Below are 21,970 nucleotides of genomic sequence, written 5' to 3' on the forward strand. Positions count from 1 at the left end.
ACGCTGATAGCCTCGCCTCGCGCCAATCTCTGGAGCTGCTTTAAGGGGCGCTCTTAATCCCCTCTCCTCGCGCACCAGGAAACAAAGAGGCAAGAAAAAGTCTCTTTTCCCAGACTCCCTCCTGTCTAGCTGTGTCGCAGTAGCCCCTTCAAGCTGTGTTCACGCAGCCAACCCCAGTCCTCTCCCTGGGATCTGACCTCTGAAGCCTGAGTCTCAGCTCCCAGCCCCCGCCCACCCCGGCAGGTGAGCAGACAAGCCTCTCGGGCTGGTGAGTGCTGCTCGGCGCCGATCCTCTGTGCGGGAATCTCTCCACTCTGTCCTCCGCACCCCTGTGGCTGCGCTCTCCTCCGTGGCTCCGAAGATTCCCCCTCCGCCACCCGCAGTCTCTGCCCATGAAGGGGCTTCCTAGTGTGTGGAAACCTTTCCTCCTTCACAGCTCCCTCCCACTGGTGCGGTCCCGTCCCTATTCTTTTGTCTCTGTTTTTTCTTTTTTCTTTTGCCCTACCCAGGTATGTGGGGAGTTTCTTGCCTTTTGGGAAATCTGAGGTCTTCTGCCAGCATTCAGTAGGTGTTCTGTAGGAGTTGTTCCACATGTAGATGTATTTCTGATGTATTTGTGGGGAGGAAGGTGATCTCCACGTCTTACTCTTCCACATCTTGAAGGTCCCCCTCCCTCAAGTGTTTTTACAGAAAGCCTTTAGTAACAGTATTATCCCGAACGCTTCACTGTTTTCTTGTTTTGTTTTGTTTTGTTTTTGTTTTTGTTTTGCAATCTGAAAAAGCCAATCCGTATTCAAGGAAGTAACTTGAAACCAGTGGTTTCAGACAAGACAAAATGACGAGAAACAGTAAGAAACATGAAAGGGAGGGACAGAGTCTGAGTCCCTCAGAGCCTCATTGTGGTTGCAGTGAGGATAATTGTTTAGAAAGGAGTTGGAGTGGAAGGAAGGAAGAAATGAAGTGAAGAACATGAGAAGAGTTGAGAGCTTGTGAAGGCAACTTGAAGATAGGTGCATTAAGTCCAGTGGAAAATGGTGGCGTCCTTGACTAGGGGATTTGAGAAGGCACAAAAGGGAAGCAGCCAGTTTGCAGAGGTGTTGTCACGGGATTTTGTGACTGATTGGAAGTGTGTGATGGGGAAGAGGAAGCACCCACGGATGACTCCTAGAATTGAGACTCTTGGGCTCTTTTGTGAGTTTCTAACCTCATAACCACAATTTCTTGTCCATATTCCAATTACTCAATTTTTATTATCTGATTACTTTTAATATCTAATAATTCTAGACTTTCAATGACACAAGTATCTTCAAATAGTAGTAGTAGGAAAAACTGTAGGAAATCAAATTACATAGAAATTTTAAAAAATTTGCTGTCCTTTTTTGGGAAATGGAATACTATATAAGTGGAAGTATGTTGCTGGGTATCCTTTTGAATTCCTTTTGCTCTGTGAGTCTTAGAACATGATGTTTCTGAGTCACTGGGCTACAGCAGATCTGACTGTGAGATACAGTTTACGCTGAGGGGTGGAGGGTGGGCATGCCAAATAGATGGAAAAAATACTATCTCTCCTGAGAAGCACCCAATCAAGATGATAATTTGGAACTCAAATACAAATTGCTAAAAATATTGACAAAATAGCACTATAATCTCATATGGAATTTATCGTTGTTAAATAATTTTGTTTGGATAAACTTGTCAAGTATAAAATAGATACTTACCCAAGATATCTTTTTCTGTGAGACAGTGAAATACTTAGAAAAGAAGACCTACATATAACTTGAAAATGTTGGCAGAACCGTATTTGTGGTTTTAAACTCCTACTCCAAATGATTTCTTCTCCAAAATTGATTTTGATCTCTAACATACTTCTAAGCAATACAAGTATTAGGTGAGGAATGTAGAGGAGGGATCATCATATTTTGGGAAATTTTATGAGAATTCAATAGTTTTTTTTAGGTGTACTTCAAAAATATCTTAATGTGTGGTGTGGAGAGCCGATTAAGCAATTATTGGACATACTACAGGTCTGACACAAATGCATTAATGCTATTATTAATATTACAGTCTATGAATATATTCTAATGCTAATATATATGTTCTAACATGAAATCAAAATCTGAAACTAATTCAGATTATAGCTTTACACACTAACAACATACTCCTTAATCAAAGACTACATTATTTGATAGAAAACATTTTTACATTTTTTAAGCTAAAAATATGAAATGAAAGGAGGAATACAAAATAAATTCTATGTAGGGATATTCATCTATATTTAAAGAGTTTAACAAGTTTGGTGCATGCATTTTAGCAGAGGAAAGGACAGAACTTGACCTCTGCTGGTTAGAACAAAGGCTGGCATTGTGAGATTTACTTTTCTGGCATTTATATTCTATTGACCTGAAAAGTTTGATAATCTCATTAAAATTGGGAGATTAGAAAATCAGAAAATATATGAGAATGGTAGCAATGTTAAACTAGTAAGACTCAAGGAGTTCACGTGTTTTAATAACTTTATTTTTTTCATTCGAGGAAGTAACTTGTAGTTATTTGCCATTCAAAGTATTTTTAAGTGCAAGATAGTGCTTTGGACCATCTTATTGGGTTGGTAAGATACAAATACGAAACTTTATCAGAAAAGTAAAACGCTTATTAAAAATCAGATAACTCATAATGGAAGAGCTAGTATTAGAAGGATCTCAGTCTTCAGGTTCACTATTAAATCTACCCCAGAACTGTAATGATGGTGGTGACCACAATGTCCATGTATTGGATAATAAGCTCTTTTTTTAAAAAATGAATGAATGAATGAATGAATGAATTTTGTGCTGTGTTGGGTCTTCGTTGCTGTGCACAGGCTTTCTCTAGTTGCGGCGAGCAGGGGCTACTCTTTGTTGCAGTGCCTGGGCTTCTCACTGCGGTGGCTTCTCTTGTTGTGGAGTGTGGACTCTAGGCACGTGGGCTTCAGTAGTTGCGGCTCGCGAGCTCTAGCGTGCAGGCCCAGTAGTTGTGGCGCATGGGCTTAGTTGCTCTGTGGCATGTGGGATCTTCCCGGACCAGGACTCGAACCTGTGTCCCCTGCAATGGCAGGCGGATTCCTAACCACTGCGCCACCAGGGAAGTTCCGGGTAATAAGCTCTTGTTCATATTGTCACTTACAATACTTAACACCACCCCAAGAGACGGCTGCTGCTGTCCCTATCACATTACAAGAAGCAAAAGGAAGGAATTGATGCAACTCCTTCAGATTTTTTTCTTTTTAAAATTTATATGCTCTGAGGAAACTTTCAACATTTCTTGTGTGTATTTAGGTAAACTGAAGCCCATATTTTATAGAGCTCTATGGCAATCACTCTCGATTGTTCTTTAGCTCACTTTATCGAAGCTTGCGTTGGGACATACCTATGTAATTAACAGTTGAGGAAAGAAGGTGCCTAATCAGATAACACCATATGAGAATAACATGTTAAAATATAACAAGTGGACCACTTTAATACTTCTCAACTACATTTAGGATTAGGCAGTCCAATTAATTTTGATCCATTTGATGCTGTTCTCTTCATTCTGGGTGAATTTTATTCTTATAATGTTACTTGTTATCACTATATTTAACATAGAGGAGGGCCTTGCAGGAGGGTTTTCACTTCTAAGCCTTTGTCTCTGAGTGGTTTCAAAATGATAAATTTGTGGCTTTGGGGGGGGTGTTATAATAAAAGAGGGGAGAACACAACAAAACAAACAAACAAAACCAACTTCACAAACAGCAGTGTGGTTTAATGACAGCCACACGTATTAATAAAGGGTCTCACAAGTTTGATGCATAAAATTTAGCCACAGAAAAGACAAGAAACAGCTTCTACTACCCGGAACAAAGGCTGACATTGTACGATTTCAGTGGCATAATATGCGGGCTTCAAATAAGAGTTCTGGTCAGTGGGACATAAAGGAAGTGCTTCATTAGCTATCATAGTGCATACCTCCCAGGCCTGTACCATGGGGCAGCACGCAGCAAGGGCATGGGCGCAAAGAATGAGCTATTCACTCAGGTTTCATAATCTTGCTCTGTTTCAGCCTCCTGGGTTGACAGCTTTCAAGTTAAGCATGGAAGGCTCTAAAGAAACAGTCCTACATTCTTCAGTGATAGAGTTTGTTTTTGGAAAATGCCTATCTAAAATAAGGAGATAAAATAAGTTAAGCCTGTGAGCTCAATTTATGGAATTAGATGTCTTTCCAGAGCACAGTGATATTTTTATGATTACTTTGAAGACTTCAATAAAATACTTCTACAGAAAGATTTGTCTCAGATGAAATTATTTGCAATTTCTGTCATTCAACCCTATGCAATCATATGAATATTCATTGTACAGTGAAAGCTGACTTTGTGAGTAGGAAAATTACAGTAACATGCTTTACAAAGATATTGAGTAGAGGAAAAATAATTCTATGCAGTAATTTTCAGGAAAACCACTGTGAATTTTGATCTTTTTCTCCAATCATCCAGAGCCACAGACCTCTGTCCCTCAAGGAAAACACAAAACTATTTAACTCAAATTCAACTCAATGGCAAAATGTCTGAATTCATTTCATATAACCTCTGTGCTTTGAAGAGAAATACATTGTATTAAGGTTCAAATTTATATTAATTTGCTAGATGCCAAGGTCAATCTGAAATAGTATTGCCGGAAGGCTCAGGAACCTAACTGCATAAAATTGCATAAAGATGCTGAGAACAGCTCTGAATTTAAACTACAATGAATGGGAAATAAATAAGGCTAGAAAACCTATATAATATGTTGTTAACATAGAATTTTCAAAACCAAATTGCAAAAGATATCATACAATTCAAATTCACACTTAACATTTTTTCTTGTGAAGAATATCACCATTGATGCCCTTAAATATATTGAAGATATTTATTTCTAAAATAACTGAGTTATTTATGACCTACTCTTCTTTGGAATTTTACCAGATACTCAGATGAAGCAGTGGGAAGTCATTGTTTAATGCCTACAAACATTAAAAATCCTGAAATACACCAATCAAAATATCTTTTAAAAAACTGCATAAAATTAAAAATTTAAATTTTACTTATTTTCCAATAAGAACAATAATTTCTAACTTAAAATACTAGATGTAAACAATCTACAGGCTGGTCAGTCAAGTTCGTGATAGTGGCAGAACTATAATTTGCACTCATAAAGGCTCCGATGGGTCACCATCTAAAACAAATATGCTTAATTTACAGAGAAATAAAGTGATACTTACTGTAATGTAGCTCTAGGTACACCTATAAGGCAGGTTGTCTTAAGTCCCTGTACTTAACAATTTTATTTTTCTCACATAGCAAATCACAGGCAGTTTTATACTAAACATCTATCCTAGAGGCAGACTGTCCAATTAGCCCTTGATCTGGTTTTCATATAAATCACCTGTTATAGGTTGAATTATCTCCCCCACCCCCAAATTCTTATGTTGAAGTCCTAACCCCCCTCCCAGTACCTCAGAATGAGACTTTGTTTGTAGATAGGGTGTTTACAGAGGTGATCAAGTTAAAATGAGGTCATTAGGGTAGGACTGATGGCTGATGTCTTTCTGAAAAGGTGAAATTTGGACACAGAGACATGCAGACAGGGAGGATGCTATATGATCATGAAGATGGCCAGCTACTAGTCAAGGAGAGAGGCCTGGAATATATCCTTCCTTCACAGCTCTCAACATCATGGGTAGGTTGAGGGGATGACTATCAGTGAGATAGCACAAGGGGATTCTGTATCCTGATTTTGGTGTTGGTTACATGAATCTATAAATGTGTTAAAATTCATAGAACTGTACAGCAAAAAAAGAAACAAGCCAATTTAAAAAATAAAATAAATAACCTTAATAAAATAAAAACCTACTCTAAAGCTAAACTAGCAAGCTATAAAATAAAAATGTTGAAATCTGTAGCATTCTAATACACAAATAATAACCAGTTAGAAAATATAGTAGAAGAAACAACGTATGTTACAATCACTAAAAGAAAATGTATATAATAAAACAAAATAAAATACATAAACTTAAAAAGAAAGGGACAAAACCTAAATGAAGAAAAATACCTAAAAGATGCCAAAATACCCTTGAAGACATGAAAAGATATACCATATTTCTGGATAGGAAGACCCAATTTTAAAAAATCCCCAATGTTTATAAGTTCACTGCATTTCAATAAAATACCATATGTTCTTTTCTTTTATCCTGGAGCAAGACAAGTTGGTTATAAAGTTCATTTGGAAAAATAAACAAGAACTTCCAAGAAGTTCTTGCAAATGGAGGAGAGGGCTCTGGCCTTATGAGAGGTTAAAACATTATAGAGCCCATTAAAACAGTATGGTTTGGTATGTGAATAGAAAAACAGACCAATGTACTAGAGTTGAAAGTCCAGAAAAAAAAAACCTAAGTGCATATGGGAATTTATGTTAAAGGCAGCACCTAAAGACAGTGGGGGTAACAAAGAACATTTTAGTAAGTACTGTTGAGCTCACTGGATAGCCATATGGAAAAATATAAAATTAAACTCATTCTTCATACTGTAATAGAGAAGAAACCATAAAAGAATCAGAGTTTTAAAGCAAAGGAATAAAAAGAATCACAAGTACAGTAAGAAAACATGAGTGAGTTTCTTTATAACATGGGTGTAGGGAAAATTTTTCTAAATGTGACAAAGAATCCAAGAACAACAAGGAAAATGATTTATAAATTTGCTCTATGAAATAAAAAATCAAAGTTTTGCATGGCAAACAGCATAAGTAAATAAAAAGACAAACTGGGAAAATCATGTAGAACTTACGTCACAGAAAAATAAATAATAATATTTTGATACTAAAGTGCTTTTTAAAAATTGAGAAGAATAAAACAAGAATCTTATGCAAAATGGGTAAAATAAGTGAATAGACAGTACACATAAAAAGAAATGTAGATGTCCCTTATACACATGAAATGGTGTTTAATCTTACTTAAAATAAGAGGAATTCAATTTAAAATTACACTGAGATACCATTTCTCTTCCATTAGCGTCACAAAAATTTATAAATTTGAGCACATCTCCTGTTGGCTAGGCTCTTGGAAAGAGCTCCTGTCACGTGTTTGCTGGCGGGAATGCAAAATGTACATCCCCTATAGGGAGGAATTTGGAAATACTTGGAAAAACTACATATATCTTTATCCTTTGATCCAGTAATCTCGCTCCTAGGAATCTTGTTTGAGATACACCTCCAAAAATACGAAGAAAAATTTGACTTCTTATAATCACAAAAAGCCCATCTAAATGTGGGAACAACTGTGGGAAAAAACATTCTCACAATGGAATACCATGTAGTCATAGAGAGATGTCTATAGGTTGATGTGAAGTGATATCCAGAATATATTTTTAAGAGAAGAAACAAAAAAATGTGAAGCAACGTGTAGAATATGCTGAGCATATAGATATACATATATAATTTTTTTGGTAAGAAAGGGGATTCAGATATATATTGATTTATATTTTCAAAAAGAAACTTGTAAGGATAAATCAAAAACTTTAAAATAATGATGTTCTATAGGGAACATAACTATAAATAGAGAAGAAAGTTCTGCCTGCTCCATTTTTTTCTTTTTAGTTTTTTAAATTGTGTAAGAGACATGAGAACAGTATCAGCCAAATGCAGTGAATGGACCTTGTTTGGATTCTGATTCAAACACTGCAACTCGCAAAACGGATTTTTGAGACAACCAGAAAGATCTGAATACAGAATAATTATTAGGTGATATTAAGGAATTATTATTATGTTTTAGATGTGGTAATCATAATAATGTGGTTATGGTTTTAAAAAGGCCTTACCTACTAGAGATATAAACTGAAGTATTATGGACAAAATAATATTGTATCTTGTATTTTTAAATACTGCAGGAGGGAGGGGGTAAAAAAGTGAGGAGGGGGATAGATATCTCGAAAGCCTTAACGTTAAACATACATTTTTGACCTATCAATTACAATTTCTAGAATTTATCCTAAATATATAGTTATGAATGTGTATAGAGATTTAGCTGGAGAAATGCTTATTCCAATGATTTTTAGGAGCAAAAACCTGGAAATGCCTTGTGTTTAAATAATTTTATTAGTTAAATAAATCAAATAATGCAATATCACCTTTAAAATTATGTTGAAAAATAATTTTTATAAATTGAATGGGAAAGTGTTCATGTTATTGCTAATGAAGAAAAGAGTTCATAAAACCATAATCCAATATAATCTAGGTTTTATTAAGAAAAATTATTCAAGGAAAAATGTTAAAATGTTTTGTAAGTGTTTATAGTGACTATCTTTGGGAGGTCAGAATTCAGGTAACTTTTACTTAAAATCGATATTTGTAGCTTATCTTTATCTTTTAAACTACCTATAACAATAAACATATGTTATCTTTGCAAAACAATAGCTATTAAAGTAAAACACAGCTCTTCATAAGGCAATTCATCAATTTCAGAAATATAACAAAACTGAAGACACAGGGAAAAAAAGAATGTGAAGACTGAGATATTTGTCTGGTATAACATTTTTCAAATATGAAGAACAGCCACTGCACTGTAAATGGAAATCGTTTTTTATCATGAATGATGTAAGATTCCTTACTCCACAAAAATTGTTTCTCACAGTGAGATTTCTGATACATTCAACTTAGACCCTTAGGAGAGGAAATAATTTTCCATTTTGCTTGTTCACAGAACCAAGCACAGTGCTGTGTAGTTTATGTAGAGGGCAGGCTATTTTTAAAGGATCTGTCAAGTTAATTTCCCTTATTCATAAACTAGATTTCCTCTTGGTACTCTGTCCACCACAACGGCTTTGGGAAAGGGTACAGACCAAATGCCACCTTGGCACGGAGGCCACTGTGATCCCTCAGAGGAGAAGTGCTTGCCTGGCAGGAAGAAGCTGAAAGTTGAGAGAGAGAGAGAGAGAGGGAATCCGATAGGAAGACTAATATGTTTTGACCTCCTGTCTCTGGGGTTAAGCCCCATAGCTGCAAAGCATATTTGATTGTTGAGGAAAAGCTGGAAGGAGAGCTTTTGCCCTGCTTCCCATTAAGAACGATGGAGAGAAGAGACAGTGACAGCAGGACAATAAAAATAGTGCCATGGCATGCTTAGGCCTGATTTGTCTCTTTCCCTCCTATGACTTTCCGCACCCACCCAGGCAACTTTCAGCCACAATGTAGTTTCTAAAGGACCCCAACGTTCCAATCAGCCCCTAAGAGATGTCAAGATGCTTGAGATTTCTGGAGGAGGGGCTGGCCACAGAGAGTCGCCTGAGTGATGACTAGGTTGCAAGGGTTCTAGGCTATGCTGTGTGTACCAGACCACATTCCCCTTTTCCTCTATCACTTCTCAGCAGGCCTTTGAAAGAAATGTACCTGTGGGTGTCAAGATACAGGCAAGAGAGCCGGGAGAGGGTTTGACAAGTTCCAGTAGCCTAGGATTTTGTCAGGATCCTGGAAGGAACCAGACTAACAGTGTCTTGGTGGAAAACAGCACACATCCAGGGACCACCTGCACCATGCCGTGGAGACCAACAAAAAGATTTGCACAAAGTTAAGGCCCCCTACACCAACTGCCCCAAAGATAATAAAGTTTTCCTTTCTACAAAGCACTGTCTTGGGAAGGAGGAGAGGGAAGGAAGGAATAGCTTTGTTAGAGAGTCATATTAAGTCATATGACTGAAGATTTGACAAAATGAGACTGACTAACATGGGAATACCTGGGATATCCTTAATTATCAGGTTAATGGTTTTCCATAGCTACTAAAATGAGTGAGAACTTGTAAAGAAGATTACATTAATAACAGAAAATTAAAATGCAGCATGTTCTTGGCACATTTGGATGCTGATTGGATAATTCTTTTTTATAATTTTTTTTAGTTTTAGTTAAGTTTAGTTTTAGATAATTTCAGTTTTGCAAAAAACTATTCTGAACTTCATAGATATTTGCTAAATAAAGAAGCGATTATATAACAAAGTTATTGAGACACTGAAATATTTCTATGAATTTTCTGGGACAGCTATAAATGTTTCCTGTTAATTCCTCGATCTTTCTTTTCCTGATAAAAACAAAAAAATGTTTAAAATGACATACTACTTTTTTTTTTTCCTGCAACGCTTGATAAAATCTGCTTTCAGTATAGTGAGTAGGAGTGACTTGTATCCATTGGGATAGTAAAAAGATTTTAGATAAGATGGAAAGTTGCAATTCCCTACTCCCTTTTCCCCTTTATACATTCCTGGTTTTTGTTTTTGTTTTTTTCTCTCACTTGAAACATCTAAAGTAAAAAAATTAGTTTAAGACAACACACTTGTTCACAATTCTCTTAAGGATTTCTAAATAATATGGAATATATATATGTATATATATATTTTGCCAGTACTGCTTAAGGAGTGTTCTGAGATTTTCTTTTCACATATATATCACTGACAATTCTCATATACAAGGAAGATAATAGGCAAATATTATTTATATTTCACATATAGAAAACTGACAACAAGAGTGTGGATTTTAAGTAGTGTCACCTTTAAGCTTTATTCTGTGATAGAGTTGAAAAGTAAAGAGAATAGGTTTATACAAAGAGTAATAGTTTCTGTGTTTAAAATCAAACTGACTTCTGTCTTCATGAGTCATTTTTTATGATGGTAGTACTGTTGAGCTATTTTACTTCCTTAGATAATACACATATTAGAATGTTGAAGAGTTTACTGGGTCCAGCTGGTTATTACAAAGAAATTGGTTAATTTAGCAAATTTACTTGCTTCTAGGATAAAGTTATTTTTTAAAAAATCGAGGTATTTATAACAGTATATTTAAAAAAATTTAAAAGATTACTCCAGATATTTAGCATATTACTAGATATGAATATACTTTAAAGTACAGCTCCCTTGCTCAATGTTTTGGGGAAAATGTGTGCTATAGTGAATTGTGTGTAAATATGAATGTGTAAATATTTCAGGGAATGAGGGAGACTTTTGAAACAGAAATTAAAAATGAAAATCTTTAACCTTGAACTGGAAATTACTTGGAATTAACCACAAATTATCTATTACCTCTTTTTAAAGATTAATATTATAGGATAAAATATGATTTGGGTGGAATAAATGAAGTTGGAATCTCTTTTATCTTCAATATGAAGCTGGCTCATATTTGAGAGATGCTTTTCGAACATTTTGGACTTTTGACTCTTTGCCAAAGTGAGCACTTTGGGAATAACATTAAATATATCTGGCTAGACTCGAATTACATCCCCCCCACTGCTACCACCCCCCACACACAGAAGGAAACGAGCAAGGAAACCCATTCTCTTGAAATTAACTCAGCTATTTACTAAGACCTAGACTCAGGTATTTATTAAGATCTAGAAAAAGTCAACCTTCAGAGTTAACATTTTATAATTTCTGAGAATAGTTAATAAAACTCTACCATATTTTTAAAAAGTCTGTTGTAAAAGGATGTATTATGAGTAGCAGCCTAATTTGGGGGGTTCAGGAAGAGGAAAAGACTGAAGTTCCTTGAGCTGGTAGTACTTATTCCACAAGATCCAGGCGCGGACCTGTGTAAGGTAATACTTCTGTTTCCATAACCATTCAACACATTTACTCAACAGAGATTTATCGAGCACCTTCTATGTATCAGGTACCTGCTGACTGCTGGATAACACTGACAGGATTTCTGCTTTCACCGGGTTTTTAATCTGGGGGCGATGTGGAAGGCATTCTCAAATATGCATAAAACACAGTTGCAAACCCGGAAAGAAAGGCTGTGCTGTAAAGTGGGGGCAGGGATGGGGCAGGGGTGGGTATGAAGCACTTCCTGAAAAAATGGGACTTGAAAGAGGAGCAGTAATTAACCTTACGAAGAGGGAAGAGGAGTGTTGAAGTGCCATTCAGAGAGGCACTGCCTGAACAAAGACCTGAGGAGCTGTGACTGGGAAAACTGCAAAGTGTTCCAAAATGCTACAGCACAAAAAGCTGTGCAAGATGAGGCTGGAGAAATAATACGTAGGAGCCGTGCCATTCAGGAGTCTTACAGGATGGTTTCAGAATTTCGATTTTTATCCTGAGACACGGTTTACGATTAGATGATCTCTTGGCTATCTGATTAGCATATACGTTTTGCTTGTGTTTTTTGGCCAGCAGGATGTTTTTCTGTTTGGGTTTTTTTTTTTTTTAATTTTTGAAGGCGAGGCGTGTATTCTCAGATTAGAGGCCGCCTTTCCCTGTTGCCCTCACACACATGTACAATTTTTTGACCCCTGGGGAAGGGGAGTTTGAAACTTTTTGGAGAATTATTAGATTTTGTACTAAAATAGCACTAAAGAGAAGACTCCGGAGAGCGAACGGAGAGGGCGGCGCCGACAACCCGACAGGAACAATGCAGGCAGAGTCGGTTCTGGGGAGGGCGGGGGAAGGGGAGGAGCGAGGCGCCTCAGCGACCTACTGCGCATGACCGCCCTTGGTTGCCAAGGCAGCGGGAAGGCGTTGCCCGGAAGAGTTTCCTTACGGAACTGTCAGTTCCAAAACCCATTCCCCAGGGGCTCAGGACTGACTAGTTCCTGAGGCAATCTTGACCACTGCAAAGCAGATGAGGAATAGAGCCTGATGCAATGTGATGGCCATCCGCCTAGAAGCCCGAGGATTCAGAGAAGCAGGGGAAATTGACCCAGACAGACATCGGGACTATGGCAGACTTTTCTAAGGAGACCTTTGAGTCCTTTACTGATGAGGTACAGAGTTCCGGTTCATTCAGTTCCTCTGGAGGACGGCAGCCCTGGTCCTATGCCTCTGGGAGTAAATCCGAGAGTGGAACGCCGACTTCACGCTTGCAATATGGAGACAACCAATCTGAGTTTTCACACTTCAAAAATAATGAAAAGAAGTTGAGCAGAAAATGGATCAACAACCTCAAGGGCAAGGAAACGAACTCTGGCCAGTACCAACCAGACACTAAACTTGAAACAGAAATCACTCAGGCATCCCTTGAAGAATTGAATGCCCTGCAGTCTTTCTGCACCGTTAAGATAAACCTAATCCATCATAGTGCGAACTCTAAGGGGAAAAAGAGCAGCAGACATAAAAAGCTGCAGCTTGGAACGGATGCAGAGGCTCCAGAGGTAGATGCCTTAAACTGTACTGTCCCCGATGAGCTTTTGAACAGAATCTATTTTAAAAACATGAGGACGACACCCAAAGAGGTGGTAACAGCTAAGCAACACATTTCTTCTCGGTGTCCCAACTGTAACAGGAAAAGAGCGGAACTGGCCCAATCTGCCTTCCTGAAACAGAAGAAGACTTTACTGGAGTCACTTCTGCTCCAAGAGAAAATAGATGAACATCTTCATATGAAAGACTTTCTTACACTTATTGGAGAAATACATCAGAGCCTTCCCAGGCTTTCCGATGACCCCAGAATAATCTGGGAAAGACTGAAGGAGAAAAGTCAAATTGGTTACTCTGGTTTTGAAAGGTCAGATATAAAGCAGGAGATGTAGCAGAATGGAAATAGTGCTTGTCATCACCTTTTTGTCCGCCAATTTTCAAACCTCTTACTCTTAACTAAACAAGGGATGGTGTTTATTAATGATAATGTGTAATGTGGATAAATGTTTTGTTGTGTATTTGAATAATTATCATCATTTCTGTAATAGGAGCAGAGCATTTGGCCTGACCGTTAGCACGACCGTTATCGCGAGACCCTGAGCCAACAGTCAGCTCGCAGTGGTTCTCGCGGCAGAGAGTGTGGTGAGAGGTGAGAGGCGGTTGCAGGGCCTGGGACAGGCTGAGGGCCGGGTCCCGCAGAGCCCCAGAGCCCTCGCCGCAGCCGCCCGCTAGCCAGGCCCAGACCTTGAAGCAGCGAAGCAGCAGCGAACCTCTCCCCCATCCCAACGTCTGCAACCTAATGGCGGCGGGCGGTCTCCACGGGTCGCAGTCCGTGGAGGCCTCAGCACCTGGAGTACATGGACACTGCCGTTGAGGTAACAGCTTCAACCCGCTTCAGTCTCTCCATTCAAGTTTCAAAAGTTGATGCAGCTTAGATCAGTTGTCTCCCCCTAGGAGGTGGCCAGAGGCCAGGGTTAAGTTGCAAGGACATTGCACATCATTAGCAGGTACACCTCTGTGGTTGGGCTCTTCTCAAAGAAGGGCAGTTGCTGTGAGCTGGGGATTCACCTGATGGGCATTTGCTACAACACGTATTCTTGTCGATCGTATACAAACGATTCTTTCCAGGTTAAATGAAAAGCCTGAGGGCCGGCTGGGTCCTGGCCGCCTGGCTCCCTCATTGATGATGGCTGGGCAGGGTCTGGGGACCTGGCCATGAGGGCGCTGCCAGCTGCCCCCTCACCCAGGCCTGGGCGCTGGCGGGAGGACCCAGACTGGGTGCTGGATGAAAGCTCCTGGGCAGGGTAACCGGCCCGCGCAGGGACCCCCTCCTGTAAACCAGGGCCTGGACCTCGGAGGGTGAAAGTTGAGCCTTGGGAACTTGCCCTTTCTTGTTAGAACAGAGAATAACATTTGTTTCGGTGGAGGTTTATAAGAACACCGTGACCTGGCCTCAAGAACAAAGGAACCAACACCAAGAAGTTTGTAGCAACTAACCATGCCCCTCCCTATAAAAAGGGCTATATAAAAGGGCTTTGCTGAAAGCTTTCCAGGCGTCCAGGGTTTTTAAGGCATGAGCTACCAGTCTCCTTGCGTGGCTCTGCAATAAACCTTTCTGTGCTCCAAACTCCGACGTTTTGGTATTGTTTGGCCTCAGTGTGTGCCGGACACTCGGACTTGCGTTCGATAATATTTCTACAGGTACTCTGGAAACTTAAGAGTTTACTGTGCTTCCTTCACGGATTTGAGGACTAAAGACTTTCCACCCAGTATTTTTTCAGATTCTAGAGGGCAACATTTTATAGTTGGAATAATTACAAAGTTTTTATAACAATCCAGGAGAGAGATGCTGGCAGTTTGGACTAGGGTTTCGACAGTACAGATAGAAATAGAGATCTAAGAAATACTTAGGAGGTAATAATTGACATTCTTTGGTGAAGAAATGGATATGGGGGTTTAATAAAAGGTAAATGTTAAGAATGTTACTAAGTCTCTGACTTGTGCATTTGGATGAATGATAATTCATTAAGATAGGAGCATTGGAAGAGGATGACGTTTGATTAAGAGGGTGATTATTTGGACATGGTTAGTTTGAGGAATATTTGAGACATTCATATTGAGAGATTGAGAAACATTTGGTTATTTGTGCTTGCAATCTGGAGAAAAGGTCTTGAGGGGGTGGGGATCACTGACATATATGTCATAGATGTGGTGAGCTCTTCTAGAAGAAAGGAGAATGACAGGAGAAGAAGGGCTATGACCAACTCCTGAGAACTTCTACCCACCAATTAATGGCTGGGTAGAGGAGAATAAGACAGCAAAGGAGGTTGAGAAGAAGTCATCATAGAAGGATAAAGGAAACCAGGAAAGAGTCGTGTCAGAGAGACCAAAGAAAGAGAACATTTCAAGAAGGATGGGTTGTCTAAGCATGCCAATGCCACAGAGTTCACAGGAGATGATTTAGTCATGTGTTGGCTTCTTTGACTTAACAACAGCAACTTCATTCATAAAAATTGAGCTGACTGACAGTAGCTTGAGGAATAAATGTAAGCTAAGGAAATGAGGAATATGGGTATAGACTTCTTGAAGTTTAGTTGTGGAGGGAAAGCAGGAGAGGTAATTTTTCTATATGTCTAACACTTAAGCTATCACAGTCAAAAATTTGTAAAAATCAGCAAAAAAATAGCCTTTGTATCAGCAAAAAATAACCTTTGTATCATGTCAATATTACTCTTTGCCTTTTAGACCTTCATTTATGTATTTAGATACTCTCTTTTTTCCCTATAAAATTTAGTGTATTTTCTCTTAGTCATTCCTAAATAAAATGGGAAATAAAATCATTACCATTTTCACAGTAACTTTTTATTGAAATTCACGTTACATCTTGCTTTATCTTTGCCATTTTAATATATTCACATTTCTCATAATCAAAATGCTGAATAATTTCCCCATTAAGGGTCATAATTCACCCTTTAGTCAACTAAGTATTCCAGTCCATGCACAAGAGGTTTTTAGAATTTGTTTAGGTCTTCTTTAATTTTGAAAGAAATGTTTCATAGTCTTCAGCATACAAGTTGTGTGCCTCTTTTATTGAATTTATTCCTAAGTATTTTACTCCATTGTTTCCTATTGTAAGTGGATTTTTTCTAATCCAGTTTCTTTTTGGATGTTCATTGCTAGTGCATAGAAATACAACTGATTTTTGCCTGTTGATTTTGTATCCTGAAACTCTGATGCTGAATTCATTGATTTGCACTAACAGTTTTAAAAAATGGATTCTGTAGGATTTTATAGCTAGAAGATTATGTCATTTGTAAACAGAGATAATTTTACTTCTTGCTTTTGATTTGGATACTGTTTTTTTTCTTCTTGCCTAATTGCCCTGGCTCTAACTTCCAGTACTATAATGAATAGAAGTGGTGAAGTGGGCATTTTGTCTTGTTCCTGATCTTAGGGGAAGAGCTTCAGACTTTCACCATTGAGTATGTTAGTTGTGGGTTTTTCATAAATGGTCTTTTTCAGTTTGAGGAAGTTCCCTTCTATTCTTAGTTTATTGAATGTTTTTATTTCATAAAAGGGTGTTTCATCAGTTGAGATGATCATGTGGTTTGATGTACTCTTTAACCTAGTCTAAAGCCTCACCTTCTTTGGACTCAGCCCATAACCATGAAACACTGACTAATCAGAATTAAAGGCTGTAGTCTGTATGTTAAGGCACAAATATAAATTCATATTATAACACTTGTGTTTTAATAATCTTTGCTTTCTTACTTGATTGTGAGCAACTGGAGGGTAGAGTTGATACCATCTTACATGATGTCCACGGGGGTTAGCACAATGCCTGGCACAGGATGGTGCTCAACAAGTTTCATGGATGAAAGAATAAGTACATACAAATAATGACATTTAATATGTCTTTTGCATCAAAAGAAGAAAATAATCTTCTAGCATACTCTTTTCTGTCAATGTTTTGCTTTTGTGTAGCTGCTTTCTGTAATTTTTCTCTCTCCATGGCTTGGATTCCCTTTTTTTTTCATGTATATACATACTTTTTCTCAGTGACAAATTAGTGGAAAACTTTTTGATGAGATAGCTTTCCCTATGCAGCCAATTAATACAGTATTCATTTAAAAGAATTAATATAAAAATATCTTTCTGGAATTCATATTTTCAGATAGAAAAAACATTTATGTGAATTGTTAATTTTAAAGATAATTCATGACTTTTTGCAATTTTGAAAAGAGGTACCAGTTCTTGATGCTCAAACTTGAAAATAGTGTTTATTGTCTCTGAACAAATTCAAAAGGAATGAATATCCTTTCTCCAGACTTTTTATAGCTGCACCCAAGAGATTCCAGTATAGCTGGAAAGAAAAGTCCATCAGATCAGACGCTAAGAAACCATTATTTCCCCAATGCGCTAAAAATGTATCTGGCAAAAAAAAAAAAAATTGTATCTGGCGACCTGGTACAGGATTATACAAATATGCAATTTATATAGCTATAATATATAAATTATATAAATACACATCTATTTAGTTTATGTTTTTATCTAGATTTTTTTATCAAAAAAATTTCTGCACTAAGAAACAAATCTATGCATTTAACGAGTGTTAGAAAAACGAAATCCTTGGAACAGAACTAAGTGATGTGCCAGGCTGAGAGAAAGAAAATTCAGTCCTGAACATCTGAGTCATTCAGATTCCAATCTCAGAACTGTTTAGGAATGTTTGGGACACCCAGCTCAGAATACCTCCAATTTTAAACATGTTAGTTTATTTCGTGATGAAGCCTAATATAGTAACTTAGTTTTTTCTGCAGCAACATAGCTAAACAGGCTGCAAAGAAATAAGAATTGTGGCTCTACATGAGTGTGGGCTCTCCCCTAATTTTTTCTGGAGTTGACAAATGAAAAGTACATACACAAATAGTTAATTGTGAAACATAAAAAGAAAAGATAGCCGAATTCTCAGTTGATAATACCCTTTGCAGTAGAGAATTTCAAAATTTTCCAATTTTCAGTAGACTCAAATTACAGTGGAAATTGCAAAATTCTATCAGGGTGGCTCAAATAATTCTAAAGCCTAGTTTTTTTTGTTTTTTTTTAAATAAATTTATTTATTTATTTATTTATTTTTGGCTGTGTTGGGTCTTCGTTTCTGTGCGAGGGCTTTCTCTAGTTGCGGCGAGTGGGGGCCACTCTTCATCGCGGTGCGCGGGCCCCTCACTGTCGCGACCTCTCTTGTTGCGGAGCACAGGCTCCAGACGCGCAGGCTCAGTAGTTGTGGCTCACGGGCCCAGTTGCTCCGCGGCATGTGGGATCTTCCCAGGCCAGGGCTCGAACCCGTGTCCCCTGCATTGGCAGGCAGATTCTCAACCACTGCGCCACCAGGGAAGCCCTAAAGCCTAGTTTTGATGAGCCCACTGTTGAGGTATTAACAGAGGTTTAGGAGAAAGTATGTTGTGGTCATTCCACCCAAAAGTTGCTTTGGATGTCAAGATTGATGACCCCACACAAAGTCTGAGAAGGTATGAAAAGGTCTATTACTCATGTAATGAGAGCTTCTAGGGGGCACAGGGCAAGCTCCCAAGCTGATCTAAAAATGGCTAGACAGAGAGGAAAGAGGACTGGTTTGCCTTTTATTGTGATTAGGGAGGGAGGCTGAGGTGAGGATTCCCATCTGTGGGCTGGGCTTACATGGTCTGAACTTCCTGCCAGTACCAGAGGGACACCTGGGCTTTCTTATCAGCTAGTCCAAAGGTGGAGCAGGAGGATGGGCCTTGGAAGTTTCTGACTGTCAAGCATCAAAAATGGAATCAGACTCTTTATTACAAGTCATCCCTGATGTTTGATGATAAAAATGTCATGTTTCATTTAATTAAATTTTATCTTGCTTGAGTATGCCATAAGGGAGCTCTGTGAGGCTTGTAGCCTGAGACTGACAAGGGTGGGGAAAGTTCCACTGAACACCTTGTTCAAGAGCCCAGCATTGAATATTTTTAGAAGTGAAATGGTCACCCTTAACAACATCTGGAATGCCAAAGTGGGTCAAGTGAGGCCTGTATTGTGGCTTTAGTAGGACACATTGATTTATATTTTGGGTATCTGTGAGGCAAGAGACTCCCACAGTTATTTTCCCCAAGGATGGAAGCCTTGGATAAGTAATTGTTGTGGCTACCATTGGTGGAACCAGGTCACTAGACCATTGGGGGAACCAGGTGGCTAGACCATTGGCAATGGCCTGAGAGTCTGTGAACACGCACCAATGGAGCCAGTTATTGGCCAGGGTAAGATGACTGCCTGAGGTTCAGTTAGTTTTCAAGGTGCTTGGATCCCATCCTTTATCAAGGATGTCTGGATTAAGGAATGAAAAGCAGCAGATCTCCAGAAAGCTCCATGATGTGCAGTTTTGATGCTGTCCATAAAGTGTACAAACTCCCATTGCTGTTCACTCATTTGATCCCAAGGGGCTCCCCAAATAGACAAGGGTTCCAGAGAGGAGTGACCTCTTCAGGCACCTACTCAACTGGCAAGGGACTGAGGACAGAAGAGGCCACCCTTTCCTGCAGGTGGGATACACCAGAGGACACAGACTTAGCTCTATCCCATAGGTAACACTTCTGCTTAGCGAGGAGGCCTTGATGGCTGATCTGAGCTTGTAGAAGGCTGCGTCCCTGATCCATGGAAAGGTATGGAGCTGCACAGGCTCAGGGCCTGTGAGAATCTCTGTTTCCAGGGGACTCAGTATGCAGTCCCCAGTTGCCCGGCAGCTGAGGAGAGCAGTTTCTCACACCAGAAATCCATGGGCAACTTTTTTTTTTTGGAAGATTTATTTATTTATTTTTTAAACATCTTTATTGGAGTATAATTGCTTTACAATGATGTGTTAATTTCTGCTGTATAAGAGAGTGAATCAGCTATACATATACATACATCCCCATATCCCCTCCCTCTTGCGTCTCCCTCCCACCCTCCCTATCCCACCCCTCTAGGTGGGCACAAAGGACCGAGCTGATCTCCCTGTGCTATGTGGCTGCTTCCCACTAGCTATCTATTTTACATTTGGTAGTGTATATATGTCCATGCCGCTCTCTCACTTCGTCCCAGCTTACCTTCCCCGACCCTGTGTCCTCAAGTACATTCTCTATGTCTGCGTCTTTATTCCTGTCCTGCCCCTAGGTTCTTCAGACCTTTTTTTTTTTTTTAATTCCATATATATGTGTTAGCATATGGTATTTGTTTCTCTCTTTCTGAATTACTTCACTCTGTATGACAGTCTCTAGGTCCATCCACCTCACTACAAACAACTCAATTTCGTTTCTTTTTATGGCTGAGTAACATTCCATTGTGTATATGTGCCACATCTTCTTTATCCATTCATCTGTTGATGGACACTTAGGTTGCTTCCATGTCCTGGCTATTGTAAATAGAGCTGCAGTGAACATTGTGGTACATGACTCTTTTTGAGTTATGGTTTTCCAGGGTATATGCCCAGTAGTGAGATGGCTGGGTCGTATGATAGTTCTATTTTTAGTTTTTTAAGGAACCTCCATACTGTTCTCCATAGTGGCTGTATCAATTTACATTCCCACCAACAGTGCAAGAGGGTTCCCTTTTCTCCACACCCTCTACAGCATTTATTGTTTGTGGATTTTTTGATGATGGCCATTCTGACCAGTGTGAGGTGATCCCTCATTGTAGTATTGATTTGCATTTCTCTAATGATTAGTGATGTTGAGCATCCTTTCATGTGTTTGTTGGCAATCTGTATATCTTCTTTGGAGAAATGTCTGTTTAGGTCTTCTGCCCATTTTGGATTGGGTTGTTTGTTTTATTGATTTTGAGCTGCATGAGCTGCTTGTATATTTTGGAGATTAATCCTTTGTCAGTTGCTTCATTTGCAAATATTTTCTCCCATTCTGAGGGTTGTCTTTTCATCTTGTTTATGGTTTCCTTTGCTGTGCAAAAGCTTTTAAGTTTCATTAGGTCCCATTTGTTTATTTTTGTTTTTATTTCCATTTCTCTAGGAGCTGGGTCAAAAAGGATCTTGCTGTGATTTATGTCATAGAGTGTTCTGCCTATGTTTTCCTCTAAGAGTTTTATAGTGTCTGGCCTTACATTTAGGTCTTTAATACATTTTGAGTATATTTTTGTATACAGTGTTAGGGCGTGTTCTAATTTCATTCTTTTACATGTAGCTGTCTAGTTTTCCCAGCACCACTTATTGAAGAGCCTGTCTGTTCTCTATTGTATATTCTTGCCTCCTTTATCAAAGATAAGGTGACCATATGTACGTGGGTTTATCTCTGGGCTTTCTATCCTGTTCCATTGATCTATATTTCTGTTTTTGTGCCAGTACCATACTGTCTTGATTACTGTAGCTTTGTAGTATAGTCTGAAGTCAGGGAGCCTGATTCCTCCAGCTCCATTTTTCTTTCTCAAGATTGCTTTGGCTATTCGGGGTCTTTGGAGTTTCCACAAAAATCGTGAAATTTTTTGTTTTAGTTCTGTGAAAAATGCCATTGGTAGCTTGATAGGGATTGCATTGAATGTGTAGATTGCTTTGGGTAGTATAGTCATTTTCACAATGTTGATTCTTCCAATCCAAGAGCATGGTATATCTCTCCATCCGTTTGTATCATCTTTAATTTCTTTCATCAGTGTTTTATAGTTTTCTGCATACAGGTCTTTTGTCTCCTTAGGTAAGTTTATTCCTGGGTATTTTATTCTTATTGTTGCAGTGGGTAAATGGGAGTGTTTCCTTAATTTCTCTTTCAGATTTTTCACCGTTAGTGTATAGGAATGCAAGAGATTTCTGTGCA

At 38.6% G+C, this 21,970-nt stretch overlaps 1 protein-coding gene across 1 annotated transcript; it reads left to right on the forward strand.

Moving 5' to 3' along the window:
- Positions 1–379: 379 nt before the first annotated feature.
- LOC309651721 (uncharacterized protein C8orf48) lies at positions 380–16,000 on the forward strand. The gene has a single exon (XM_082444693.1). The coding sequence runs from the start codon at positions 12,731–12,733 to the stop codon at positions 13,538–13,540; it is 810 nt and encodes a 269-aa protein (XP_082300819.1). The 5' UTR covers positions 380–12,730; the 3' UTR covers positions 13,541–16,000.
- The last annotated feature ends 5,970 nt before the right edge of the window (positions 16,001–21,970 follow it).

The sequence above is a fragment of the Balaenoptera physalus genome (genome assembly GCF_965194825.1).
Source record: "Balaenoptera physalus genome assembly, chromosome: 21".
NCBI classification, from domain to species: Eukaryota; Metazoa; Chordata; class Mammalia; order Artiodactyla; family Balaenopteridae; genus Balaenoptera; species Balaenoptera physalus.